This window comes from Pseudorca crassidens, chromosome 2, assembly GCF_039906515.1.
Source record: "Pseudorca crassidens isolate mPseCra1 chromosome 2, mPseCra1.hap1, whole genome shotgun sequence".
Classification (NCBI taxonomy): domain Eukaryota; kingdom Metazoa; phylum Chordata; class Mammalia; order Artiodactyla; family Delphinidae; genus Pseudorca; species Pseudorca crassidens.
In genome coordinates, this window is record NC_090297.1 from 115453131 (window position 1) to 115480875 (window position 27745).

A 27745-nucleotide genomic window follows, 5' to 3' on the forward strand; every position below is an offset into this window, starting at 1 on the left:
CCTCCATCCTGCCGGCTGCAGACTTGCCTTCCCTTCCCCACCAGAAGAAGGAAGCTTGTAGCCCTCCTTTCTAGTTCACAGGTCTGGTACTTGGTATTGATCTCCATGTATCTCTTAGAAGCTCTGAATTTGCCTCTTTTTGGGCTTCTCCCCACGCACCCACAAACCCCAGGCATAATTTCAGCCTAGAGCTCCTCAACTAAGGGAGTGGCGTGTCCTGCCTGAGATATTATCTGGGAAGCCTGCTGGGCTGTCTCCTCTGTGCCCAGCCTGTCCCTCCACCAGCCACCTCCCAGGCCCCAGGAGTCTTGATTCTCAAACTTTGGAAAGGCTACATCTGGAGGGCTTGGGAGACCCTCTCCCCTCCATCTCCAAGCAGACTACGTGCTGTTCCTTGAGCTGCCTTTGACTCTCACCAGGGCCCCCTTCATACACAAGGGCTGGCCTGGGGTTCCAACACTACCTTTTCCTGGCTTCAGTGTCCCCACCACCTCTACAGTTGGAAGGAACAGTCCCTGCTTCTTTCTCTGGGAGATTGGATATAGACTCAGGAGACCCAGATTCTGACTCTGTTTTATCAGGTCAAATAGTTCAATATCCCTGAGCCTCAGTTTCCCCATCAGAAAAACAAGAAGATGGGTCAGATCTCATGGCATCTGGCCTCTGGGCTGCTGAGGGGACTGCTCCCCCTCGGCCTGTCCCTAAGGGGCATGTTCCCAGCCCGGCACAGCCTCTCCCTGCTCTCAGCAGTGGTGGCCCCAGGCCAGGGCTTGGAGGGTGAGGGGAGCCCAGGGGGGGCACTCAGCAGGGACAAACGGACCTTCCACAGGCCTGTTGCTTAAGGGGCGGGAGGGGAGGAGTCCTCAGAGATCCTGTTTCAACAAACGTTTCTTTCCCGAGAAGGGGAAGGGGGGGGAGGGGGAGAGGGACCTATTTAAAGCTACCCTGGTGCTCACTGTCTGTCTGCTGGGGTCTCTGGCCACCCCAGGCTGGTGGTGTGAGCTTGGGATCCTCCTGGTGACCTCCCCCATCTAGATCCCTCAGCCACTCTGCCCCAAGATGGGCCGTGGGGTGAGTATTCCCAAAGAGCAGGGGCCTCTCTGCGGGGAGCAGTAGGGCTCTCTGGACGGTGAGGGAGGCTGGAGGGAAAGGATGAGGTGGAGATGGGATACGGAGGGAGGAGCAGTGGACTGGTTTGAACTTGGAACTGACAGTGTCCCGGCTACGACTGTGTGCACAGCCCCACGGCACAGACCCACAGGGCACAGACCCATAGAGCTCAGCCGCCCAAGCGCTGTCCTCTCCACCAGCACCCCCAGCACGAACCCCGCAGCCCACCACTCGCATCCCCTCCGACCCTCCCTCCTCCACCCCCTCCCTCGTCTCCGTCCCTGCTCCTCCAGCCACATCTCCACCGTTCCTCCTCTCTCACCGCATCTCCCAGCCTCCCAGCTGAAGGGACGTTTGGTACTGTTAATCCTCCCCACCTTCGCCACCCTCTGAAAGTATCCATTCCTCTGGGAGTCCCAGCCTGAGAGGATGGGGGTCCAATCTGAGGTTGGAGAGAGGGGCAGGGGCCATCCACTGCAGAGTCACCAAGCAGTTCCGGACACCAGCTCCAGGGGCCCTGAGCTCCAGGGACAGCTGGGCGGAGGGTGTGGAGGAAGAGTGATGTGCCCCAGCCCCCCGTCCAGCGCCCCCGGATGTCCCGGGCAGCATTGTCCTCTGGCTGCAAGCCATGTGCTTTGAGGACTTTCCCAGAGGCTGGTGAGAGCCGCAGGCACCCCCCTCAGTCCACCCCAGCCTGTGGCATTCTGCAGCACTGGGTATGCCAAGGGGAAGATTAACAACTACCAGAGAAGGGGGGTGGGGGCCAGGGCCAGGGCTCTGAATGCTTGGAAATGAAATTTCCATATGGAGAAAAGTGACCCAATCCCTTTACATCCTGCGCCCTGGCGGCTTTCCTTTTGTGGAATGCTGGCAGAAGAGAGCAGGGAGGGAAAGGGCCTGGGGAGCAACGGGAGAGTGCTGAGGAAAGAAGGTGGCTGTGGGGAGCTGTAGGGCTCTTTGGGCCTAGGGGGGTCAGGCAAGGACATGGTATCACACTGAGTTTAGCAGCTGAGAAAACTCGGAGCTTGGACACCAGGGTTCCTGAGCTAGGGTGGGAGCTATAAATAGAACTGGTGTGTGAGCGTGTGTGTGTGTGTGTGTGTGTGTGTGTGAGTGTGTGTGTGTGTGTGTGTGTGTGTGTTTTCATGTGTTCTCCATAGGCTGCAGTTGATACAGACATTCATGGGTGAGCACCTGTGTTTGTGTCTCAGGAGACAAATTTGCAAACGTGCAGACCTTCAAGCATGAGTGAGCATAGATGTCACAGTGTGAGGGCGCGTGATGTCTGTGAAGAGCTGTGTCTGACGTGTGGGCTTCACAGAGGAAGAGCTCACAACCATGGGAAGATACTGTCTGGGGACCTTCAGCTGCACCTTGACAACTTTTGTTCCCCCAGGGAACGGGAGTCCCCACCTGAGGCGCAGGACCTCGAACCTCTCCCCTCCTTCACTTTAGCACAGGGTGGACCCAGCTCAAGAGGTCCTGCTTGAGAAGTGATTTGACCTTGACTTCTTCAGGGGTCTGTGCTTCTCCCCCAGCATCCCTGAATTCCCTTCCCATCCACTCCCAGTAGCGAGTCAGAGAGCAGGTCTTGTTCTATCCAGACTGAGGCTGGGGAGAGTGGGGGGACTTAAGGGGGGAGCTTGGAGTTCACCCAGCCAGGAGACCCCTGAAGAGGGAAGGCACCCCCCCATCCAAATCCTCCTTTTCCCTGCAGAGCAAGGGCTCACTGTCACCTCACCACCCTGTGACTGTGAAGGGCAGCATGGGAGTTGGGGGAAGGGACAACCCCGGTGGGAGGGAGCCCGGCCTGCTCCAGCTGCCACCGAAGGGCAGCCGTGGGGGGGAAAGTTGGCTGATTTCCAGCTGCCCCGACTCTGTCCCAGCCCTGGGCTTTCTCAGAAAGAACTCTCTGTTCTCCTTCAGCACTCAAGGCCCAGAGAGGGGGACTTGTGGCCTTGTGGATGGGGGAGGGAGGAGGGGAGGGGAGTGGTCCTGCTTCCTCTCTTTCTTTCTTGCCTGGGCAGCCCGCTGGCCCTGAATCTCTGCAGGCTCCTGGCTGCAGAGCCTGAGATTCCTGCCAGGACAGGAGGGGGGACGGGGCCGTGTGTCCCCAGCTCTGTGCCTGCCGGCAGGAAAGCAGGATGGGCACTTAGGGAAAGGGGCTGCTGCAGAGAGCTTCTTTGCTTAGCCACCATCTGTACATGCCAGACGTACATATGTGGGCTGGGAAATGTTTTAAACCATGCCTTTGATTCTAATTTTCATGAACTTCATGCCTGTATGTACAGAAATTCTCTGGGCTCTGCTCCTTAGCCCCCAGGCACAGCCCCCTCCTCTGTGAATGCCCAGAGGGTCACATGGAAGCTTATCCACCCCGGTCTCTGGCCTCTTGTCTCTTCGCTGCTTTTCATCCATTTCTCAGTGCTGTCCCACCAAGGACAGAATCCAAAGCATTAGATTTGTGAATCCAGGACGTGTCAATCCATTCAATTAAATGAGCCCCCCTGAGTCACCTGAGGAAGCGAGAGGCAACACTACTCACAGCCCTTCCCCACTCCTGTTGGGCTGCTTCAGTCTCCCCAGGAAGATCGGTGTTCAGGAAGCCAAAGAGAGCCTTGATCCGTAGATGCTTCATGTGGAAACAAACGCAAGATTTACTGATCACCTTTGCTGAGAAGAGCACTTCTGAGCAGCACAGCCTGCAAAGAGCTCATCTCCTTCTAGATCATTAGCGTCTGGGTGATGGCGGTGTCCGCCTCTCTCTGCACCTCCCCCACCCCAGTTCCTGATTTCACTGGCCAGACTTCTGTATCTCCAGGTGCTAGATTCGTGATCTCTTGCGATCAGGGCAGCTGCCACATTCCTTGGATGGCTCCTCTTTGATGGAAAAAAATGTGTCGTCCCCAAGCACAGTGGAGTTTTAGGGCAGTGAAACTACTCCGTATACTATAATAATGGATATAGGTTACTATGCATTCATCCAAACCCACAGAACGTGCAACACCAAGAACGAACCCTGATGTAAACTATGGACTTTGAGTGATAACGATGTGTCAACGTAGGTTCAGCCGTTGTAACACATGTACCACTCTGGTGCCAGATGTTGGTGGTGGGGAGGCCGTGCAGGGGTGGGTAGAAGGTATATGGGAGCCTGTAATTTTTGCTCACTTTTGCTGTGAACTTAAAACTGCTCTGAAACAAAAAGTCTGTTTTTAAAAAATGAATTATCCTGCAAAAAAAAAGGGGGGGGGCAAGCACCTTGACTGTAGATCCCACCCAGGTGTTCCCTCTTTACAGTAAAAAAAAAAAAAAGAATTTCATCATAGTATAGAAAAGCTCATTTGTGAAACCCTGGCATGGCCCTTAGGGTCCAGTGGAAAAGTGGAGGCACAGGACAGGAACTGAGCAGTGCCTCTGTGATGAGGACACAACATCCCGAGGGAGGTGGGAGGAGAGGAGCCTGGGGAGGTAGAGGGGCGAGAAGGCACTTGTCACGCCACCCAAGGCCTCCCCAGCCACTTCCTATCCTATCACCCAAGACCCCTTGGAAGGATAAATTCCCCACCTTCTCCCCCAGAAGGCCCCTGTGAGACCCTGGAAGCCTGGTGGCGGCGAGGAGACCACAGGCCAGTAAGAGGAGGGGGAGACGTTGCCTCACGAGGCTCCGGTTAAAATGTTCACCTGACTTCACTAAATGACTCAGGAATGCCTGGACCTAAGAGTTCCATGCATTTTCAGTTTTAGATTTATCCTCAGAGACAATTTCTCTTTTTTTTTTTAATCATCTTTATTGGAGTATAATTGCTTTACAATGGTGTTACTTTCTGCTTTATAACAAAGTGAATCAGCTATATGTATACATATATCCCCATATCTCCTCCCCCTTGTGTCTCTCTCCCACCCTCCCTATCCCACCCCTCTAGGTGTTCACAAAGCACCGAGCTGATCTCCCTGTGCTATGCGGCTGCTTCCCACTAGCTACCTATTTGACGTTTGCTAGTGTATATGTGTCCATGCCACTCTCTCACTTCGTCTCGGCTTACCCTTCCCCCTCCCCGTGTCCTCAAGTCCATTCTCTACGCTCAGAGACAATTTCTTATATTTTTAGACAAACAGGGCCCAGTTCCCTCCTCACCCCATTGTGCTCTGGGGCTTCAAGTCCTGTGAATTGCCTCTTGCCCGGACGCAAATTTTTTTTTTCAGCTCTGAGGTCAACTTTTATTTCTTGGCTGACAGGACTTGCAGACACATGATCTTCCCAGCGCCTTTTATCCTGCCCAAGCAGCGGCAGCCTAGCACCAAAAGTGTCATGGCCAAAGGGGTTGGGGAGTCACTTCACATTCCAGGCTGGAGGCGAGGGGGGCTTGGGGGTACTCCCCCAGAAACCTTTGCCAGCAAGAGGCCATGACTCACCCCAACCCCAAATCCTGCATTCTGGTGGGAGGTGGCAGCAGGATGGAGAGGGTTCCCAGGGCGCTCTGCGTGCCCATTTCCTGGACGCACTTGTCCTCCGACTACTGATTTCTCAGCCCGTAAGCCCTGCTCATCCCATTTCCACACTCCACCACCAGACCCTGTGGTTCCCCTCCTCCTCCAGACACTTCCCTGCCCTGACCCCTGACTCCCCCAAGACTCTTAACTGCACCCCCATTCCTAACTGTCTCTACTCCTCTCTGAGTAAAGCAGCCACGGTGTTGGAACAAAGACATCCCTACAGGGTGCTGCTCCCTCAACGAATCCCCAGCCCTGTCCATTCCCTTCTACAATTCTAAATAGTGTAGGATGGTGGTTTTTAAGGTTTTTGTTTACTTTGCTTTAAGAGCAGGGTTCTTTCAACAAACAAAATCTTAGCATGAGCCCGACTACTCAAAAGCTAAGAGTGGGGTCCTGAGTCCTGAGCCCCTCAGCCTTTCCCGAAGTTCAAATGTAGAGCCCTGGGGCTCTGCTGATCATTTTCAAACTGAGGGCCTGGGGTCCCCGCCAACCTGCAACCCCCTTTCCTCCCCTGGGGTGACCACTGACTTTGAATCCACTGGCCTCCCCACTCCCAATGCCTGAGGTCCCCGGCTATCCAGTGGGAATAGAGGCTCCGGCCTCTGTCCTCCCTGACTCCCTGGGCTCTCCCTTCCTCTTGCAGGCCGGCCGCGAGTACTCACCTGCAGCCACCACTGCGGAAAATGGGGGCGGCAAGAAAAAACAGAAAGAGAAGGAGCTGGATGAGCTGAAGAAGGAGGTGGCCATGGTGAGCCCCCAGCCAGGCCATGGAGAAGGGCTCCCACGCTGGGACAGCTGCCCGTCAGGGAAAAGCTCGTGCCCACCCCCGCATGCTCCTTGCCTCACTGCTGTGCTCTCAGTGCCCACAGATGCATTCTAGACACACACAGTCTGCCTCCTTCCCCAAAGCAAACTTGCTTTCCCTTCTCCAGGACGACCACAAGCTGTCCTTGGACGAGCTGGGCCGCAAGTACCAAGTGGATCTGTCCAAGGTCAGTGAAGGGGCTTCTAGGGAGGGCACCAAAGAGGTGAGAGAACCACGCAGCCTCAGGGTAGAAGGGGCCTTAAAACTCAAGCCAACCGTCTTTACAGTTAAGGAAACCGAGGCCCAGAGACAAGGGACTAGTTGGTGGCAGGGCCAAAGCTAGAACACAGATCCCCTGCTTCCCGGTCTACAACTCCTTTCCTGAGTGCCTGGAAGCCAGAACTCCTTAAAACCCAGGCCCTGGAGGGCCTCTGGGCAGGGCTGTATCCCAAGCAGCTTCAGTGACACACCTTCTCTCGTGGAACTGACATACATGCAATAGTGGGGGAACCCATGACTATTATCAGAGTAATGCGTTGGGCGCTGCTATGCACGTAGCGCTGGGATAGATGCTTTACGTACTTTCCTCTGATCCGTACAACAAGCAAGGTGTGGAGACCTGTTCATTAAAACAAGGAGACTCAGAGAGAGAGTAGCTTCCCACATTCATATCAATAGTTAGTGGCACAGTCACATTGCCAAGCCCATCATTGTGAAAAGTAAAAAAATCGTTCATCAGAAATGTAATGGGTGTATACCTCCTCCTGTAGGCCTTCCTTGACTGCCTTTTTTAAAATTCTACACCCCCTTCCTTTACCTTCCTTTATTTTTTTAAGTAACACTTTTCACTATGTGGCAGTAATGTCTATTTATAGTGTGTTACCTCACGAGATCATAAGCTGTGCAAGGCAGGAACTCGTGGGTCTTGGGTATCTCTGGATCCCCAGCACTGACCACATTGCCTGGCATGTAGTAGGTGCTCAATACACATTTATTAAATAAATGAGGGGACAGATAGAAAGAGAAATAAGAAGTGGCCTCTGCATTCAAGGGGCTCCAAGTCCAGCAGCAGAAAGGAAGGCAAACAGAATTCCAAAGCCATATAGTGAGTACAGCTCTAGAATCATGCCTGGGATACAATGGGACCCAGAGACGGGGCATGTGAGCCAGTCTGGGGCTAGGGCAACAGGGTCAGGCAAAGCTTTCTGGGGAAAGAGATGGATGGTGACCAAAGCTGTGTGACATTCATGATCAGTAATGTAGGACTCTTCTTGAATCCTTGGTGAAGGGGGGGAATCTGAAGGCAGAGAGTTGGGGTGGGGGGTGGAGATCGATTGAGATGTCTTTCCAGGGAGTCTTATCAAGGCTGCCTCCAGAGGAGATTATTGTGGCCCTAACCAAAATGTGTCTCAACCCAAGGCTGACCAGAGGTGGGGGGACCACAGCCAAAATCCTACTCAGCCTTCAAGTCCTCCAACACCCATTGCAAATGCCACCTCCTCCGTGTGGCCTCTCCTGATGGTCCCCTACCCCTTCCGACCAGGTGGGATTTTTCTCTCCACCTGGACATTATTCTGCTGCCAGGGAGCTGGTGGGAAGTGATGAGGGGCCTGGCTGGTTCCAGATGCGAGCTCAGCTCCCACACCTCTCCTTGCCTCCCTCAGGGCCTCACCAACCAGCGGGCCCAGGACATTCTGGCTCGGGATGGACCCAATGCCCTCACCCCACCCCCAACCACCCCTGAGTGGGTCAAGTTCTGTCGCCAGCTTTTCGGGGGCTTCTCCATCCTGCTGTGGATTGGGGCCATCCTCTGCTTCCTGGCCTACGGCATCCAGGCTGCCATGGAGGACGAACCGTCCAATGACAATGTGAGCCAGTACGCCTGACCCCTGGACCAGCCCATGATTCTGTCCTCCAACCCTGAATCTCCAGTACAGTGGGTGGGGGTCAGGGAGCAAGACCTTCCTGTACAGTCTGACAGCCCCTCTGCTCTTTAGGCTGAAAGGGGGTGAGACTTCTATATATATCTACAGACACTCCTCCTCCAACACAAACATACACAATCATTCGCGATTGAGACGGCCCCCCTCCCTGTTCCTTCACACTTGAGTGGGCTTGTCTGCATCCCTGGGTCTTTACCCCCTAGAGAGGTCCTAGTCCTGGGAACTCCCTATGATTTTCCCCACCCCCTCCAGTCTTAGGAGGCTGGGGTTAGAAGGTTGAAGGAGAGGTTGGAGAGAAGGACTTTCTTCCACCGTTCTCACTCCCAGATGCAGACAAAGGGGGGCACCGAATGCTCATCCTGAGTGGCAGCTGCCCCTCTCGGGTTGGGAAAAGGGCAGGTTCCTCAAAACCTTTCTCCTTACCAGCTGTATCTGGGCGTGGTGCTGGCAGCTGTGGTCATCGTCACTGGCTGCTTCTCCTACTACCAGGAGGCCAAGAGCTCCAAGATCATGGATTCCTTCAAGAACATGGTGCCTCAGGTAGATGGCGGAGCTGGGCTCCAGGCTGGGGCATAAGGTTTCTGGGAGACTCATCTCTTCAACTCCTTGGGCTCTGAGATGGAGGCTTGGGCAAAAAAGACCCCCCAGCTCTTCACTCCAGGACCTATTTTGTTGCTAAGGGTGCAAGGTCTGTCCTCCTCGGTGGGGTTGGTGGTGAGGTGGGACACCAGCAAAAGAGGAAGGTAGGGGTAAAGATGAGCATCTCCTGAGATCCCCGGGGCCTCCCCACAGCAAGCCCTCGTGGTACGGGAAGGAGAGAAGATGCAGATCAATGCGGAGGAGGTGGTGGTGGGAGACCTGGTGGAGGTGAAGGGTGGAGACCGAGTGCCTGCCGACCTCCGGATCATCTCTTCTCACGGCTGTAAGGTGAGGGGGCCAGGCCAGAGCCACTGGCTGAGTCCACAAAGCAAGCTGGGTAAAGCTGAGAGGGGCCCGTTAGAAGTTTGAAGTTTGGGAGGCCCAGGTCCAGATGTCAACACCTGCCCCACACTGCCCAGCCACACCTTGTTTCACATATTACACGTATGCATCCTTGTATCTGTGTCATGAATGCTCTGCACCCCCGGTGTTTCTTTGATATCCACTTTATAGCAATCGTGTATTGAGTATTATTATGTGTCACATGCTTTATATGCATTCACATAGGCTACCTAACTTAACTCTGCAAGAACGGTGTAATCGTGCCGGGTGGTTGCACGCGGCCACATGAGTCATGCCACGCACAGCCCTAGACGGTGCCATCTTCATTGGCTACGGTGTGAATAGCACCCCCTGTAGTTGTGCAATGCAGAGATTCTACTTCCATTCTCCATTTTATAGATGAGTAAAGGGAGGCAATGTTGGTTAAATAACTTGCCCAAGGTCACGGAAGAAGTCAGTGAGAGCCCAGATTCCAAACCAGAGCAGGGACAAGAGCTGAGTAATGCTATAAATATGTGATGAGGGCGAGTGTAATTCTGTCTTGGGTGTCACGGAGACTGAGTGTGGCCGGAGTCAGGACACAGCTGTGCGTGCCTGAAGGCGTCTGCCCATCTGATGACTCCACACTGCCTTCCTCCTCAGGTGGATAACTCATCCCTAACAGGCGAGTCGGAGCCCCAGACCCGCTCCCCCGAGTTCACCCACGAGAACCCCCTGGAGACCCGCAATATCTGTTTCTTCTCTACCAACTGCGTGGAAGGTGAGAGGCTAGCCTGGTGGGGAGCCCCGGGTCCCAGCATCAGCTGAGGGAGGAGACTGCATCCTGAGCCTCCAGGCAGGACTGGGGGCTATGGCTGTACTTACTTGTCAAAAGCCCGGCTATGGAGGAGGGAATTGAAGGGGCAGAGAGCCCTGTGTATTACAGAAGTAGCCCCCTCCAGAGAGCAGGGAATTGGCTGGGGCGGCATGACTCCAGGGAAAAGTCACCTCCCCACAGAAAGATCTCTGTTCTGTCCACCCCAGGACGGCGCAGATTCCCAAGCCTTCAGATATGGGCCAAGACCCGTACACACATACACATATGCACACACGCGCATGCACACACACACGCACACGCCCCAAACCATCCTTGATTCCTAGAAGTCTCTGGTTTGACTGATGGCTTCCATCTCTCCTGGTTCTGGGACTAGTTGCTTCATACTCTGACCCTTGCTCTGACCAGGGCCCAGGCTGGGGAAGGGACAGGAAAGCTTTCAGTCCAGGTGAACATTCAGGCCTTCCTTCAGGCTGCATCCTGGCCTGTGCTTCACCAAAAGAAACTGTTGGTCATGCACAGGCTGCCCAGTGTGCCCCACCACTGCTCTGGGTTCTAGAGATGACCAAAGGCCAGGAGGAGCTCCCAGAGCTGCCGCCACTGAGTGGCCAGAGTCCAAGCACCACCGAAAGCCCTGCCCTCTTTGGTTGTGCCAGTGAGCAGAGTCGGGCTGACTCGGAGAGGGAGGCCGGGGCCAGAGCTGGTGGGAGGAAGAACCTGACTAGACCATGGGCCTCAGAAAATGGGTCAGAGGAGGCCTTGCACCCCGCTCCTCACACATACCTTTCCCTTCCCATTTCTCATTTCTCTTCAGTGTGTATTGTTTCTCTGGGCTTTCCCCCTCCTTCAGCAAGTTAGGATCATAGTGAAAATCACCACACATTGTTTCCTAAATTCTTACTGTACTGAGATTCTGAAATTTGCTCTACATTTCCCACAATTGATAAAAATGCCTAGTAAAACATGTCCATGGCTTACTCTGAACTGGCTTTGAAGAGAGGAGAGGAAATGAAGGGAACTAACATTTGTTGAGTGCCTACTGTGTGCCAGGCCCTGCTCTAGGTGTATGACCACACTGTCTCATTTCATTATTAAAACAATCCCTAGGTAGGAATTCAAAGATGGATGCAAACCCAGGCCTGGCTGGCTCCGATGCATGCTCTTTCCACTCCAGCACACTTCCTCCCCTGAAGACCCCTGGAATGTCTACACAAGGGCTAGAGGTTGCCTAGCTTCTTCTGTAGAGATTCGTGCCTAGTGTTGAGAAAGAAAAACTTAAGACTACAGGGAAAATCCATAAGTGCTTTACTTTGTGTTTGTAATATATTTTTGGACGATAACAAGTATGAGATTGATTTTACTGAAATACCACAGTAAATACTGAAATAAAATACTGAATAAAATACTTTTATTTCATTTACTGAATCTCCTCAGTTTGAACCTTGAGTTTATTTGCAAGGTTTCTCCCCAGGCCCAGGTATAAGAGAAGATAATTTGCTGTTGTATGGAGTCTGGGATTGGCCATCTATGCTGGGAGAGGAAGCCAAGGGAGGTACAATCTAATGACAGTGACCCACAGTCTTTGGCTTCTTTACTCTGTGATGGTTTTCCTCTCCCAGGAAGTAGGATGAGACTTCAGTTCCTGCGACCCCAAGGCACCCAACCTCGTGTCCCTTCCTGTGTTGTAGGCACTGCCAGGGGCATCGTGATTGCCACAGGTGACCGGACCGTGATGGGCCGCATAGCCACTCTGGCCTCAGGCCTGGAGGTCGGGCGGACACCCATAGCCATGGAGATTGAGCATTTCATCCAGCTGATCACGGGAGTGGCTGTGTTCCTGGGGGTATCCTTCTTCGTGCTGTCCCTCATCCTGGGCTACAGCTGGCTGGAGGCAGTCATCTTCCTCATCGGCATCATCGTGGCCAACGTGCCTGAGGGGCTGCTGGCCACTGTCACTGTGAGTGGGTCAGGCCAAGGGGCCTCCAGGGGAGGGCTTTGCTACCCTGCCTCAAAAGCAAGAGAGGCTATGGCTTCTCTGCAGTTTTTTTACTTCCAGCCCCTGAAATCACATATTCGATTCTCCTTTAAAACATGGCTTAGAATGTGAGTCTGAAAAAGATCATTTAATACCTTGCTCAGAGTTTGAGTCTGAAAGGTTTTAGGTTGGGCTGTGCCTTCACTCTCAGTTTCTCTCCCAGAACTCGTGCTGGTCGCCTTTTCTCACAACCCTTGTACTAGTCATCTCCCCACTGCCCTCTGGAGCTCATCCTGGCTAACCCTCCCATCAAGGCTCTCTCCAAGGTCGCTGTCACCAGTGACTAATTAGCAAATCCAGTGACCTTTCCTCAGCTCCCATCTTTAACTCTGCTGCTGAAATGGATACTGCTGTCCACCCTCCCAGCATTCTCTCCTTCGTTGATGACTGTGACTCATCACTACCCTGGTTCTCCTCTCCCCAGTCCCCTGCACTGTCTCCTCGTCCCCACCTCCACCGATCCTCAGTCCTCAGTGCTCTTCTTTCCTCCTGATGCCCCTGAGTAAGCTCATCTCCTCCCAGTTTCTGGTGCCTGTTTGGTGTTGATGACTCACACATACCTACACCCTGTTCTGCTCTGGCCCACTCTGGAGCTCTGGCCAAATATCTTCAACTCCCTACTGGACATTTCACCTAAATATACACTCATGATCTCAGCTCAATGCGTCTAAAATGGAACACATTCATGACTTACACCTAGGTCTCTCTCAGTGTTCATGGAGTAGGATCAAGGGAGGAGGGACAGAGCCATGGTCTGGGGTAAGGACATGGGTATCTCCAGCTTCAGGCTGAGCCCTTTTTATTGCCCTCTCTCTCCACCAGGTGTGTCTGACCCTGACAGCCAAGCGCATGGCTCGGAAGAACTGCCTGGTGAAGAACCTGGAGGCGGTGGAGACGCTGGGCTCCACCTCCACCATCTGCTCCGACAAGACGGGCACCCTCACCCAGAACCGCATGACCGTTGCCCACATGTGGTTTGACAACCAGATCCACGAGGCCGACACCACAGAAGATCAGTCTGGTGATTGAGTGCTCTACCCAGAGTGGGTGGAGGGGACTGGAGGATGTTCAGGGCACTGGAGTGGCGGGGCGGGTGGGGTGAGATAAGAGGTCTAAAGGAGAGCCAAGCTCCTGCTTCTCTCTCCTTTCCTCCCAGGGGCCACTTTCGACAAACGATCCCCCACGTGGACCGCCCTGTCCCGGATTGCTGGTCTCTGCAACCGTGCTGTCTTCAAGGCAGGGCAGGAGAACATCTCTGTGTCTAAGGTAGGGGGTCGGGGGATCGCCACAGCCCGCCCACTTTGCTGACGCCCAGCTTCCCCTCTTGCACCCTGTGGCTGCCTCGGGGACGTCAGTGCCCTCCCTCCTTGGTCCTCTGCTGTGACACTGAATTCTCCTTGTTGGCAGCGGGACACAGCTGGTGATGCCTCAGAGTCAGCTCTGCTCAAGTGCATTGAGCTATCCTGCGGCTCCGTGAGGAAAATGAGGGATAGAAACCCCAAGGTGGCGGAGATCCCTTTCAACTCAACCAATAAGTACCAGGTCTGATTTGGGTGCCAGGTCAAGGGAAGAGGGAGAGATGGAAGTGAGGGGCACACAGAGTCAAAGGGGAATCAACAGCAGGAAAGAGAGCATCTGAGCACCCTCTCACCCCTGCATCATCCCCCGGGGCAACGTGGGTGACCAGATGTCTGGTTGCAACGACCAACCCTACACCCAGCTCCCAAACCTTCATTCCTTTACTACAACCTGTCACTTTCTCAACTCTTCTTCCCAGGGCTCCCCATCCTCTGGCTCCGTCCCCCAACCCTTCCATCCCATTCAGTTGAACCATACGTCGGAAATTTCCTTAGGGTATCCCTCAGCCTGTGGGCATCTGTTAAATGCCACGAATGCAGCCTCAGCTATGTCCTGTAAAAGCCACAGGGGTAAAGCCCCCCTAAGGCCAGTGTGGTGATGGGGGTGCTGATGACAAAGCCACCTCGCCCCTAGCACAATGCCTGTCCTAACTGATTGGAGTAAATATTTGCTGAGTGAATGAATGTCCTATGGGAAGGTGACTCTCAGGTTACAGGGTTAGGACTGTGAGGTCCAAACACCCATCCACACATGGAGACTCTCCCTATGTTGACAATGGTTGATGGATCAGGGGTTATTTTATTAAGGGAGTTTTCCTTACCAGCCTCTGCTCTGTCCCAGGCCCCGTGCTGGGCACTGGAGCTTCAAGACAAGTGTGGCCCCTCTGTAACTGCCTTTCCTCTCTCCAGCTGTCCATCCACGAGAGAGAAGACAGCCCCCAGAGCTACGTGCTGGTGATGAAGGGGGCCCCCGAGCGCATCCTGGACCGGTGCTCCTCCATCTTGGTGCAGGGCAAGGAGGTCCCTCTAGACAAGGAGATGCAAGACGCCTTCCAGAATGCCTACCTGGAGCTGGGAGGACTTGGGGAGCGAGTGCTAGGTGAGGGGCCAGAAGCAGGGAGCAGGGCTGAGAAAGGCTTCCCTGGGATGAGGGGCTCTGGGGGCAACCCGGCAGCCACCTTGCTGCTCTCACTGCTCCCTTCTGTCCCCTTCAGGCTTCTGTCAACTGAATCTGCCCTCTGGAAAGTTTCCTCGGGGCTTCAAATTCGACACAGATGAGCTGAACTTTCCCACGGAGAAGCTCTGCTTCGTGGGGCTCATGTCCATGATTGACCCTCCACGGGCTGCCGTGCCGGACGCTGTGGGCAAGTGCCGGAGTGCAGGCATCAAGGTACTATAGCCTCACTTCGTCCCTCCTCCCAAACACCAAAAGTCCAGGGGCCGCAGAGGCTGGGCCACGGTTGGCCTCCTTCCTGCTGACTGAGAGGAGAAGCCGTCCAACTGCAAGGAAAGGTCGGTCCCTGCCTTGGAGCTCTCACCCTTGTCCCTTTTGCTCAGAGTGACCAGTCTCCCACACCCAATCCTCTCTCTCTGGGGCACGGCTCCTTCCATTCTGGTTTCAAGTCGATCAGTCACCCTTATCTTGGAGATCTGGTTGTCCTCCCCTTCCCAGCTAGCGCCCACTCTCTCTAGCCCTTTAGGATGAGATTAGTAGGCTCTCACCTGCGGCCACTCACCTCCACCCCATAACCCCGTAGACTAGCTCCAGTCCTCATTCCACCAAGCCTACCTCTCCCACGTTCTCTTCTCCAACTGCAATTGCTTCTCAATGACCACTCCCTTCTCTGTACGACATTTGTGCTTCCTTCAACAAATATTTATTGTTTACTGAGCACCGTTCAAGGTGCTGGAGTCCAACGAACAAACAAAAATCCCTTCCATCTTGGTTACTTTCCTGTCTCCAAGATACAGCCCTTTACCACTCTTAACCTGTCCAGTTACCAATTCTGATGCCGTCGCTGGTTCCTCCTTTTGCAACTTCTCACCTACTTCCAAATCAGTTCACCTCAACCTGTCTACTGAGGGCTAGGGACGGCACCAGGCACTGGGGATACAAAAGACAAATAAGGTACAGTGCTGGCCTCGGGAGCTCACGATCCCTCAGGGGAAACAAACGCCTTTAAGTTACTCACAGAGCAATGTTAACAGATAGGGTCTTCGAGCACCCGCGAAGGGCCAGATATTCCAATAATAAAAAGAGCCCATTGTTTCGTGAGGCTTTATATGCATCAGGCTCTATTCTAAGCACCAAACCTGTATGATCTCCTTTGATTTTCACAACGACCCTGCAAGTAGGCACTAGTATTTTCCCTTAGTTACAGAGACAAAAACTGAGACGCAAAGTGACATGCCCAAGGCCACAGAGCTAGTAGGAGGTAGAGCCAGGATTTGAACTGAGGTATCTGCTTTTTTTTTTTTTTTTTTGCGGTATGCGGGCCTCTCACTGCCGTGGCCTCTCCCGTTGTGGAGCACAGGCTCCGGACGCGCAGGCCCAGCGGCCATGGCTCACGGGCCCAGCCGCTCCGCGGCATGTGGGATCTTCCCGGACCGGATCACGAACCCGTGTCCCCTGCATCGGCAGGCGGACTCTCAACCACTGTGCCACCAGGGAAGCCCTCTGCTATTTTTTAACCATCACACTAGAGGGCTTATATGTATATATGCACATATATGTGATTTCTGAACCCTGCAACCACTCTGTCTCTAAGGTAGGCATCATTATCCCCATTTAAAAATAAAACAAGCTGAGACTCAGAGTGGGTAAGTAGCTTTCCCAAAATAAAACTGCTGGTAAGAGGGAGACTGGCTATAGGAAGCTTGGCCAGCTCATCCGGAAAGCCCGTGCTCCCCTTCTCGCCAGGCAGCCTGTTACCATGATCAGAACAGTCACCGAGGCCTGGGGAAAGCATGTCCAGGGAACTCAGAGCAGCAGGGAGCTGTTAAGTCCACCTCGGAGAACTGGACAATGTTTTACAGAGGGCATGATATTTGATCTGGGCCCCGAAAGGTGAAGAGCATTTTGTAAGGCGGGGAGGGAGCGGAAGGCGTGTCAAGAGCAGGGAACAGTGTGTACCCAGCGGTGGCTGGACTGCACGGGGCATGTGCACGTGGCAGTGGGAGGTGGCCGAGGAGCACCGGAGATGGAGACTGCAATCAGGGCCAGGGCCAGTTGGAAGGATTTTGCTTAAATGCCAGACTTGGGCTTTATCCTGAGAGCCACAGAGAGCCACAGGTGTCACAGGGCAGAGCTAGCCCTTAGGAGGCTCCCTGGATGGAGGAGGGGCTGGATTTGGAGAAGAACTGGGGTTGGGGAGACAGCATAAGGGGCTATTGCAATACCAAGATGATGACCCAAATGAGGGAAGTGACAAAAGGAGTGGAGTAGTTACTTTTGAGAGCTGTTTTGAGAACTTGGTAACCAAACTCAAATGGGGAGGCGAGAAGACCCAGGAGATAAAGGGACTGAATGAAGCGAATGGATGGTATCTCAGGTGGGGAGCAGAGGAGAAGGCTCCGTGGGGGTGGGGAGTGGAGATAAGGAGTTCCCTTCGCCCTGAGATTGGAAGGTCTGTAAGATGCTCAGGGGGAGATGTTTCAGGGAAAGCAGGAATATGGCTGAGAGCTCAAGAAAGCGGGCCAGGACAGGAGAGTTCAGTCTCGTTCCCGTGTGAGTACAGATTAAAGGCACGCTAGTATGCTTGATTCTGCTGCTGAGGACAAGAGCAGGAGTGAAGAAAGGGGAGGGGAAGGAAACCCTGGGCCACACCAACAGGAAGGGCAAGTGGAGGAGGAACCAGCGATGAGGGGGAAGGTGGTGACAGGTAACCGTCAGTGAGTGTCCACCTAAGACCACTAACTCCTCAAGACGACCCTGAAGGAAAGACTCATCATCTCTCTTCTGCTGAGATTTACTGAAGGCACTTGGGGAAGGTCAGTGTTTCACCTTAGGTCTGCTAGGCGACAGCAAAGCTGCTTCCTCACTCAGGTGGGAAAGACCACCACCTGAAGAGGGATGGAGGGCAGCTGGGAATGAAGGAGTCCATGGGGGCCAAGGGAGGACAGGGCTTCAAGGAGGGGGTGGTAGACAGTGCCAAACCCCTCAAAGGGTTGAGTAGGATGAGGACTGCAAAGATGCTTTTGTCTTTCAGCTGGGAGACCCATGTGGCTTTTGGGGGTGGAAGAGAAGGCAGCGGGGCATGAAGAGGCTTCCTTCTCAGTATGTGTGGGATCTGCCCCACAAACCCCCACATGCAAATGGTCTCCTAAGCCAGCTCTGACCTCCTGATGCTTGCAACATCCTCTTTACCAGCCTCTCAGATGCTAACCACCTTCCCCATCCAGCTCCATCCATTCTGCAACAGCAGCAGTGAATATCACGGTTCAGTCAGGAATCACCTTCTTCCCACATTGTGAAGGGATGTCAGAGGCAGAGGACAGGTGGTGGAAGGCAGCAGGGAGGGATGGGAGGGAATGTCTCCCTCCCGTCCCTGCCCTGTCTGATTAGGATGTCGGCAGACATCACACTGGGCACTAGGAAAACCATGTCCGTTCTTGTTCCCTGGGACCCGGAGCAAATCATGGGCCCCTTGCTAAGCCTTTGTTTCCTCATTGGTGAAATGAAGGAGATGTTAGGGGTCCTTCCAGCTGTGACAACCTCATACCCCATGAAATTCAAACTCCTAAACAATCCTGAGGCTGCTCTTCCAAGGGACCCTCATTAACTTGTTACTCTGTCAGAAAGGCTTTCCTCCAGTTAGGCAAACTATCTCTGAGCTCCTGAACACAGCTTGTTGTTGTCTCTTCCCCTCACCCACTCTCTCTCTCTCTCTCTCTCTCTCTCTCTCTCTCTCTCTCTCTCACACACACACACACACACACACACACACACACACACACAGAGTTCCATTATTTTGGCTGGGATCTTCCAGTCCCACCATCTAGTGGTCTAGCTCTTCTGACTTTGGGAAAGGAATAAAAAGAGAAAAAAAAAAAAAACCTTCATGCTGCTTTCCTTTTCTCTTTTCTCCTTGCTGCCAGGTGATCATGGTGACCGGGGACCACCCTATCACAGCCAAGGCCATTGCCAAAGGTGTGGGTATCATATCAGAGGGCAACGAGACGGTGGAGGACATTGCAGCCCGGCTCAACATTCCCGTCAGCCAAGTCAACCCCAGGTGAGGCTCCGTAGGACCCCTCCCCCATCAACTCAGCCTCTCCCACTGGACACTTGAGCGGCCCCTGAGGGTATCTGGTCCTAACTGCTGGTTCCCTGATCCCGAGCCTGTGGCCAGACTGTGCCACTGATCAGTTGTGTAACCTCGGACCTGTCACTTTACCTTCCCGAGCCTCCATCCTCTCAACTTCAAAATTAGGGTAGTATCCACGCTGCTGGTTTCTATAGGAGCGAGATACGTAGAAAGGAAGTAGCGCCTGGCCCAGCACCCTGTACTGACGACTGTGAGGCTGCCGTGTGGTGAGGACTGAGCACCACCCCCTCAAAGAGAGAAATGGGAAAGACAGGTCACTGAGTGTCAGGGAGAGGAAGAATGAAGCTGCTGGGGAAGACCCAGCAGCGGCGAGGAGGGGTGGTGGGGTACCAGGGAATCAACCAGCTCTGCCTCTGCCTCCAGAGAGGCCAAGGCGTGTGTGGTGCACGGCTCTGACCTGAAGGACATGACGTCAGAACAGCTGGACGAGATCCTCAAGAACCACACGGAGATTGTCTTTGCCCGGACGTCTCCTCAGCAGAAGCTCATCATCGTGGAGGGCTGTCAGAGGCAGGTGAGCAAGGGGGTAAGGGTCAAGGTCGGGGCCAGGGCCAGGCATGTGCAGGGGCTGCACCCCCAGCCTGGCTGTACCTTCTCCCCAGGGAGCCATTGTGGCGGTGACAGGGGACGGGGTGAACGACTCTCCCGCGCTGAAGAAGGCGGACATCGGCATCGCCATGGGCATCGCTGGCTCTGACGTGTCGAAGCAGGCAGCCGACATGATCCTGCTGGACGACAACTTTGCCTCCATCGTCACGGGTGTGGAGGAGGGTGAGGGGCTCCACGGGCTGGGATGCCATCCAGGATGTCTGAGCCGGCACATCTGCTTCCCTGCCTTTTACCCCAATTACAGACTCAACTCAGGATCTCAGGCATCCAACCGCCTGCTTTAGCTTCCCTCTAACACAAAATCTCCCTTTGTTGGGTAGACGAGCGGCCCATGCTTCAGGGGCTAGGGGTGGGGAGGGTCCCTCTGATCTCCCTGATGCCCTCAGAACCTCCCCACAGGCCGCCTGATCTTTGACAACCTGAAGAAATCCATCGCCTACACCCTGACCAGCAACATCCCCGAGATCACCCCCTTCCTGCTGTTCATCATCGCCAACATCCCCCTGCCTCTGGGCACTGTGACCATCCTCTGCATTGACTTGGGCACTGACATGGTGAGGCCATGGGTTGGAGGAGGGGACAGGCAAGGCAGGCGTGGGGGTGCAGTGGGTAGGGGTGGGCCACAGATGGAAGGAAAGGTGCATCAGGGACAGCTGAGCAGGCTGTGAGGGTTGCAGAGAGGATGAGCACAAAGCCTGGAAGATGATAGAGTCTTGGGTCTCTTTTTTTTTTGACTGCGTTGGGTCTTCGTTGCTGCGCACGGGCTTTCTCTAGTTGCGGCGAGAGGGGGCTACTCTTCATTGCGGTGCACGGGCTTCTCATTGCAGTGGCTTCTCTTGTTGCAGAGCACAGGCTCTAGGCGCACGGGCTTCAGTAGTTGTGGCTTGTGGGTTCCAGAGCGCAGGCTCAGTAACTGTGGCACACGGGCTTAGTTGCTCCACGGCATGTGGGATCTTCCCGGACCAAGGACCGAACCGGGGTCCCCTGCATTGGCAGGTGGATTCTTAACCACTGCGCCACCAGGGAAGTCCAGGGTCTTGGGTCTTTATAAGTGTTTGAATTGTGTTAAAGATTCTTCACTGTTGATCATCCTCTGCTCCCACCCTCTCCCTTCAAATGCCGTCCTCTCCCCAACTGCCCCCTTGCACAGGTCCCTGCCATCTCCTTGGCCTATGAGGCAGCTGAGAGTGACATCATGAAGCGGCAGCCGAGAAACCCGCAGACGGACAAGCTGGTGAACGAGAGGCTGATCAGCATGGCCTATGGACAGATCGGTGCGGCCGGGCCCGGGGCTCAGGAGGGAACCCCAAGAAGACGCTTTTCCCAGCCTTTGGAGGGATGATCCCCCTGCAAAATTCCAGGACGGGGCCAACTCCCCGAGGGTCAGAGATGTCCGTCCTTCTCTGGCCCGTAGGGGCTGGTCCCATCCTGTTACCTTCTATGACCCAGGTCCTGCCCTTTGTCCTTTGCCCACCACCCACAGGGATGATCCAGGCGCTGGGTGGTTTCTTCACCTACTTCGTGATCCTGGCAGAGAATGGTTTCCTGCCTTCACGGCTGCTGGGAATCCGCCTTGACTGGGACGACCGGTCCATGAACGACCTGGAGGACAGCTACGGACAGGAGTGGGTAAGTGGGGCTGTGTAAGTGCAGATGCACACATATGAGAGCTGAACGTCTGGCAGGAGTGGTCAGTCGTGGCCAATGGGATTGGGGGCTAAGGGTGGAGTAGGTGCCCAGGGTTTAACATCCGCCCTGGACCACACACTGCACCCTGTTCCTACCCTTTCCTCTCACACCCTCACCTCTCTCTGCCCGCCCTCCCCCAGACCTATGAGCAACGGAAGGTGGTGGAGTTCACGTGCCACACGGCCTTCTTTGCCAGCATCGTGGTCGTGCAGTGGGCTGACCTCATCATCTGCAAGACCCGACGCAACTCGGTCTTCCAGCAGGGCATGAAGTGAGCCCCGCCCACCGGCCCCGCCCACCAGGCCGAGCGCATTCAGGGCACACCCACCCACCCACATCGGCTGGGGTCTCTGACTGTAGTTGCCCGGCTGTAAAACCGTAGCCTTTTTGGAAATAGATGAGCGAAGAGGAAGGAGGGTTATGACTCTTTCTGATGAGTTTTAATTTGCTCCCCAGATCTCCTTCATTATGGTCTCCTTCCATCATCTTTCCTTTTCATCTTTTCCCCTTACCTCTCCCCTCCCTCCCTTCTTCCTTCCTCCCTTCCTTCCTCTATCTTATACTCTATACTCACCCCCACCCCTTGGCCCAGCCCTAAATACAGGGTCCCCTGTGCTCCCCTCCACTCGACAGGTAGCTCTAGTTCACAGCACTTGCCTTGCGGTGGTGATGTTGTCCTTGTGGGAGCTGTGAGCTGCTCAGGGTCAAGTGCTTATAGTGTGAGTTACACTTGCCAGTCACTGTGCTAAGTGATTCACAGACATCGTCCAACCTCACAGTAGCTCTGTGAGAGAGGTATTATTTTCATTCTATGGATAAGAGACCCCCGCAAAAAGTTAAATGGTGTGCCTGGGGTCACCCAGCTGGAAATAGCTCAGCCAGCGCTCTTTCTGAAGCCCAAGCGCGTGACTACTACCCTGGGTGGCTCACCTGTCACAGAGCCTGGCACCTGGGGGGTACCAGTGATTCCTCTGCAGCTCAGCCTGGATGGTGGTCAGTGCCGAAGGTATCACTCCCATTACCTTTCTTTTCTTCTACTGCAAACAATGGGCACAAGTCCCCATGTGAGTTTTGTCACAATTTCTTAGTTTGAGAAAAAAATATATATATATACCAAAACTCCAGTGAAGTTAATAGCGTTTGAGATCCTAGGGAGAAGAAAGGGAAAAGTCTGTTAGATGAAGGAAGGAGATTCCACTGAGCTAAAAACACTAACGGGGACAAGGCAGTGAGCAGAGAACAAGGAGCAGAGGGTCCAAGACACTGGGTGACCGACTGTGCAGGGCATGGGTGAGAGAGCAAGCAGGGGACATGACCAGACCGGCTAAATCCTGCCCATCTGAGAGGCAAGTGGAAAAGAAACTAAACAAAATTCAGACTGGGACAGGGAAGGAGTACTAATGCCAACAAGTAACCTGGCCCGAGGCAGCCTTAGCACCTTATGCCCCACCCTGGGCTGTCTGGACCCTCAGGGGTCCTCAGAGATGCTCTATGCATTATTCAAACAGCTTTATGGAAATTAAGCACTTCCTCTAAGAAGATTCCCAAGCTTACCAAAGTGTCATTGTCAGGCAGAAGACTAAGTATGAACTATAGCGATCCCATGCTAATGCGCAATTCTCTTTGGAAGCCGTGTGTATTGCTAATTAATTTTCTAATTGGGAAAATATATTCATTACTTTTTTTGGGGCCTCGCTGTGGAGCATGCGGGATCTTAGTTCCCAACCAGGGATCGAACCCGTGCCCCCTGCAGTGGAAGCGCAGGGCCCCAACCACTGGACTGCCAGGGAATTCCCTATATCCATTACTTATGAACAAATGCAGCTAGAGAGAAAAAAATCAATTAAAATGTGGCCTTTTTAGAAGAAAAATAAGAGGGATCCTTAATGAGTGAAAAGTTTGGGAACCACTGGCTTAAGCCATGAAGAGGTGCAGTGCATGAGATTATAAAATACAGCTAAGAACGTTCCACGTTCAAGAGCTCTCCACGCATTATCTCCCATAATCTTCCCAGCAGTCGTAGGATATAAAGGTACTATCTCCTCCACAGAAGGCGCATGAGACCCAGAGAGAAGTTAAGCAACATTGCTTACAACCAGAAGCTAGTAAGTGGCCCGGCTGGGACTAGACCCCACCTGTCCGACTCCAGACACTGTCCTCAGAGCCTTATTCTCTCCTGCTCTTCAGTTCTGATGTGGTGAATATATATTCAGCACTTTTTATCCAGTGAGCTTTCCCTTTCTGAGTACTTTACAAACATTCCCTTCTTTATTGAATATCTATGACCAACAGCTACCTGGGGCTGTAGGAGACACTGAGAGGGTAGAAGACATAATTGGGTCCTGAAGTGAAGGAACAAGCATCTTGCTGGGGAGACGACACGTTCAAAGGCCACGTGCCTGGAGCAGTAACAAGAACATAAGCTGCGTGAGGGCAGGTTCCCGGGTCTCCAGAAGGAAGCTTGCATTGACCACAGCATCTCCAGCACAGAGCGTATCACCCAACACATAGGAAACATGTATTTGATGAATGAAAGTATGTGTTATAGACAATAATCGGAGGTAAAATCAGTAAGCAGAAAAATTAAAGACAATCTTTCTTTGGTTACATTTAACATAAGAAGAAGCATTTGAAGAAGGCATGGGAAGACGTCATGTATAGCCTTTCCCCAGCGTTTCTTCCCGCCTCTTTCCCTTCCACCACCAGGGGTCACCCTGGATCTCTGCCCCTCCTTGCCCTCCCCTCCAACGCTACCTACCCTCTTTTCATTGCCTTTCCAGGAACAAGATTCTGATTTTTGGGCTCCTGGAGGAGACAGCACTGGCGGCCTTTCTGTCCTACTGCCCGGGCATGGGTGTGGCCCTGCGCATGTACCCGCTCAAGTGAGTGTCTCTTTAGACGGGCCCCCTGCTAGGATCCAAGTTCTGGTCCCTTTGAAGCAACCTCTGATGCCCTTGACACTCTCCTCTGTTTCCTCAGGGTCACCTGGTGGTTCTGCGCCTTCCCCTACAGTCTCCTCATCTTCATCTACGATGAGGTCCGAAAGCTGATCCTGCGGCGATATCCAGGTGGTAAGCACCTCAGTGCTGCGCCCCAACCCCAGCAAAGTGCAGCTCCCCACTGTGGCTACCCTACCCCTGCAGGGCTCCAAACCCGAACTCCATTCCTACTACGGATCCTCGCTCCTTTTCCTCAGTGCCCTCGGATCCTCGGGTCCGGGGTCCTAGAAGCCCTGACTCTGCGGAAACTCTTCCTCCCAGATTCCCGTCCCACCCAACACACAACTGGTCCCTGAGGCCCTCCGCCTTCCACCTGAAATCACAGAACGTCAGAACTAGAAGGGCCCTCCGAGGTCATCTAGTCCCACCTCCACATCTTACAGACAAAGAGAGGGGCAGAGGTGAATTTATTCGTTCAGGGTCATGAAGCCAGAAGCAGCAGAAGTGGCGCTACAACCCAGCCCTCCTAATTCCCAGGCATCAACCATGTGTTTTTTTTTTTCCCAACAAGCATTTTCGATCACTTACTGGAGGTTGACAATGGGTGGCCCACAAGCCAAATAGGGTCCGTGGATATTGTTGGGTTTGGCTGCCCTTTCTTGCACGGGTGTTTTTTGTTTTTTGTTTTGCAATTGGCCTAATATCTAAAACTTAGGGGCTTTCACATAAAATCCAATTTTCTGGCTTCCCCTGAAACATCACAGGCGCTGTCGATCCCAAGGCCCCATTTCTGGAGAGCAACAATGGACGGCTGCCCTTTAGAGACTCACCTGTTACCTGAACAGCCCCTGTTGTCATTTGTATTTTCACCCCCAGCCAAAGCACTCCGGGCCCACCGTCCCCTGTACTAAATGCAAGTCTCTCCTTTCCCCTAATCCATGGCCTCATGGAGTCCCCTCCTCCACTCCCCTTCCCCAGGCTTCCCTTCTGCCTGGCCTCAACCACCAAGCCCCTCGGGCATTTATCTCTTGTCTCCTCTAAGCTCACCCTGCAATCCCCGTGCCTAATCTCTCTAACAGGCTGGGTGGAGAAGGAGACGTACTACTGAGCCCGTTGGAAGAAGAGCCAAGCATGGGAAAGACGGGGGGTGGGGGTGGGGCCCTGAAGGTGTCGCAGGGATGGCGTTGGGGAGGGGTGGGAAACAGTGGGGTGGCATTTGGGGAGGAGACTTGGGGCGAGAGAATGAGGCAACTCAGCAGGCCGAGTTGCAGGTAGTGGGTAATTCAGCTTGGGGTGATTGCCCCAGAGGCCTGTCTAGGAGCAATCAGCCCAGACACTACGTGTCAGGGGTCCCTCCCCAGGTCCTGCTCTGCTGCACTCCACTTGCTGTCTATCTCACCTGAGGACCTGAGGGGTACCCCAGCCCTCCCCGGTCCCTGTTCCTTCACCCCCACCTCCCACTAGAACACATCAACACCGAAAGGCAAGGGTCTGTCTAGACCAGGAGGGGGACTGTCTCAGATCACCAGTGTCCCTTTATCTCTCCAACCTCATCCCACTCCCCACCTTCACCCCTCATTTGCTTCCTGCCCAACTCTGTCCCCTGCTTCCCCCTCAGACCTGGAAATCACAAATGGTGCCTCCTGGTGAGTGCTAGGGCCTGAGGCCAGAAAGGGAAGCCAGCCGGTTGGAGAAGCTGGCCCGTCTCCCAGTCAAAGCCATTTAGGAAGCGCCAGAGGAGAGCTGGGCAGACAGGTGGGAGAGGGGGTTATGGCGGAGCAGGGGGACAGGAAAGGAGAGAGAATGTCAGTTCAGGATGTCTGACATAGATCTCTGGGCTCCAGCTCTGTGACTTGCCCTTCAGAGCAGCGGTCCCCAACCTTTTTGGCACCAGGGGCTGGCTCCGTGGAAGACGATTTTTCCACAGACGGGGAGGGGTGGTGCAGGGGAATGGTTCAGGAGGTAATGCCAGCGATGGGGGGCGATGGGGGGCTGCGGATGAAGCTTTGCTCGCTCACAACCACTCACCTCCTGCTACGTGGCCCAGTTCCTAACAGGCTGCTGACCTGTATCGGTCGGAGGCCCGGGTGTTGGGGACCCCTGCTTTAGAGCACCCCGCCAGTAGAACCAATTCCAATGTCACCAGAGTAGCAGCAGAGGCAGGACCAGGAGGCAATCTGAGGGGCTTCACTGAGATTCCACACCCGTGTGCCCATGGTGTTCCCCACTGACCCTTGGTTTGTGGTCTGTTGGTCCCCGAGACCTAGGTGTCACAGATGCTCCAGTTCTCTCCACCATGTGTGCTTGGTAACACCTCGCCTTTTAGAATGCTAAGTCCTCGGAAGTTCCATGTGGTGCTGAGAGGGGGAGCTGCCAGCTCATTCCTTGCCCCTCCCTACTTCCCCTTCATGCCCATTTGGATGAACCTGCGTCACTCCCAGGCACTGCCAAGCCAGCCCTGGAAAAGGAGGTCCCTGGCCATAAGCTGGAATTGGGGTTGAGAAGTTCCCAGAAACGTCCTCTCTTCCAGGGACATGCAGAATCAGCTTAGGTCATGGGTGTGGTTAGGACCTCTGGACAGCAAGAGAGGGCGTTAGGAGACCTGCCTTTGACCTTAGACAGCAGGGCTGCTCCTCCCAGACCAACGCCCTTCGCCCTTCACGCTGATGATCATTGTGCCCAATTTCCCCTGAGATGAGGAGTTGGTTTCAGGTTCCTACAGGAAGATGCTTTTCCCTCCCTAACCCCCTCCCCACCTCCACTTTGCTCTGCAGGCAGCTCTGCCCATTCTCTAAGCCTGGCTTAGAGGGCTTAGGGAATGTCCTGTAGAGAGAATCCTAGATGAACCAAGCAAGTGTGAGAGACACCTAAGGAAAATGGAAGACCTAAGGCAGAAACGAAGGAAGCAAAAGAGACAAACCTCAGGCCCGTAGACAACCTCACAAGGGCTATTACTTCATTACACTGGAACTTTACTTTATCAGAGGTACCTTGAAATAATGAGTCATTGCCTTGGGCTTGGAAAACTAAATGGGAAACCATATTAATTTGGGCCTGATTAATTTGAGATGTATTGACCATGGACAAAAGTTTATCTTTGCACAATCAATCAAATGGCATTTGCTTAGTAAATTAAGAGCATAGACAATATTGCTAGGGTGGCATATGTAGTCTCCTAAAACAATACTTTTGGGGCACTTTAGGGATATCCATTTAGAAATAGTGAATGCATGGGCCAATTGTCATCAGTTCTTATGTATTTGTTAAGAAACATTCTACAAGACCTTTACTTGGTGACCTTTTGTAAGACGTTAGTTTGAGGCACTACGTATGTACTTGAAAATAATAAAGTTGCATTTCTTTATGAAAGAAGAAATCCCTTCCATAATTCAGATTTCTGTCCTTAATACTTGCCTCCCTCCCAAACTGTGGTATTGAAACGTGTGCTGTGGCAAGATTTGGCTTGCAGAGGAAGCAATAAAGAGAGGGCAGGAGATAAGGACAGGAGGGAAACAATCTGGGAACAGACGATGTCAGTGGAGCAAGAGAGAGGGGAAGAAATTAGGTTGCAAAACAACCTAGATGAAAATACAGTGGGGCCTTCCTTCCTCGCAGGTGAACCCACCCCAAAAAACATA

General features: G+C 53.6%; 1 protein-coding gene and 1 long non-coding RNA gene across 3 annotated transcripts in view; one reads left to right on the forward strand and one right to left on the reverse strand.

The window, feature by feature from the left end:
- Window positions 1-925: 925 nt before the first annotated feature.
- ATP1A2 (ATPase Na+/K+ transporting subunit alpha 2) lies at window positions 926-27495 on the forward strand. 2 transcript variants are annotated; one of them, XM_067728328.1, is made up of 23 exons: window positions 926-1071; window positions 6251-6355; window positions 6540-6599; window positions 8077-8280; window positions 8782-8895; window positions 9148-9282; window positions 9979-10096; window positions 11839-12107; window positions 13008-13206; window positions 13342-13451; window positions 13593-13727; window positions 14453-14642; window positions 14758-14933; window positions 18641-18777; window positions 19234-19384; window positions 19473-19641; window positions 19879-20033; window positions 20630-20753; window positions 20963-21108; window positions 21309-21439; window positions 23949-24050; window positions 24148-24239; window positions 25187-27495. In XM_067728328.1, exons 1-23 carry the CDS (start codon window positions 1060-1062, stop codon window positions 25213-25215), a joined length of 3063 nt encoding a protein of 1020 aa, XP_067584429.1. In that variant the 5' UTR covers window positions 926-1059; the 3' UTR covers window positions 25216-27495. The 2 variants fall into 2 exon arrangements, with proteins under 2 accessions (XP_067584429.1, XP_067584430.1); XM_067728329.1 differs by lacking the exons at window positions 926-1071; window positions 6251-6355; window positions 6540-6599; ... (3 more) ...; window positions 9979-10096; window positions 11839-12107 and adding an exon at window positions 12832-12870 and having other exon boundaries at window positions 13005-13206.
- LOC137219571 (uncharacterized) overlaps window positions 21708-27745 on the reverse strand; it is a 58128-nt gene continuing 52090 nt past the window's right edge. The window contains exon 5 of the long non-coding RNA XR_010941169.1: window positions 21708-22316. This is a non-coding gene — a long non-coding RNA (uncharacterized lncRNA). The remainder of the gene's footprint in view (window positions 22317-27745) is intronic.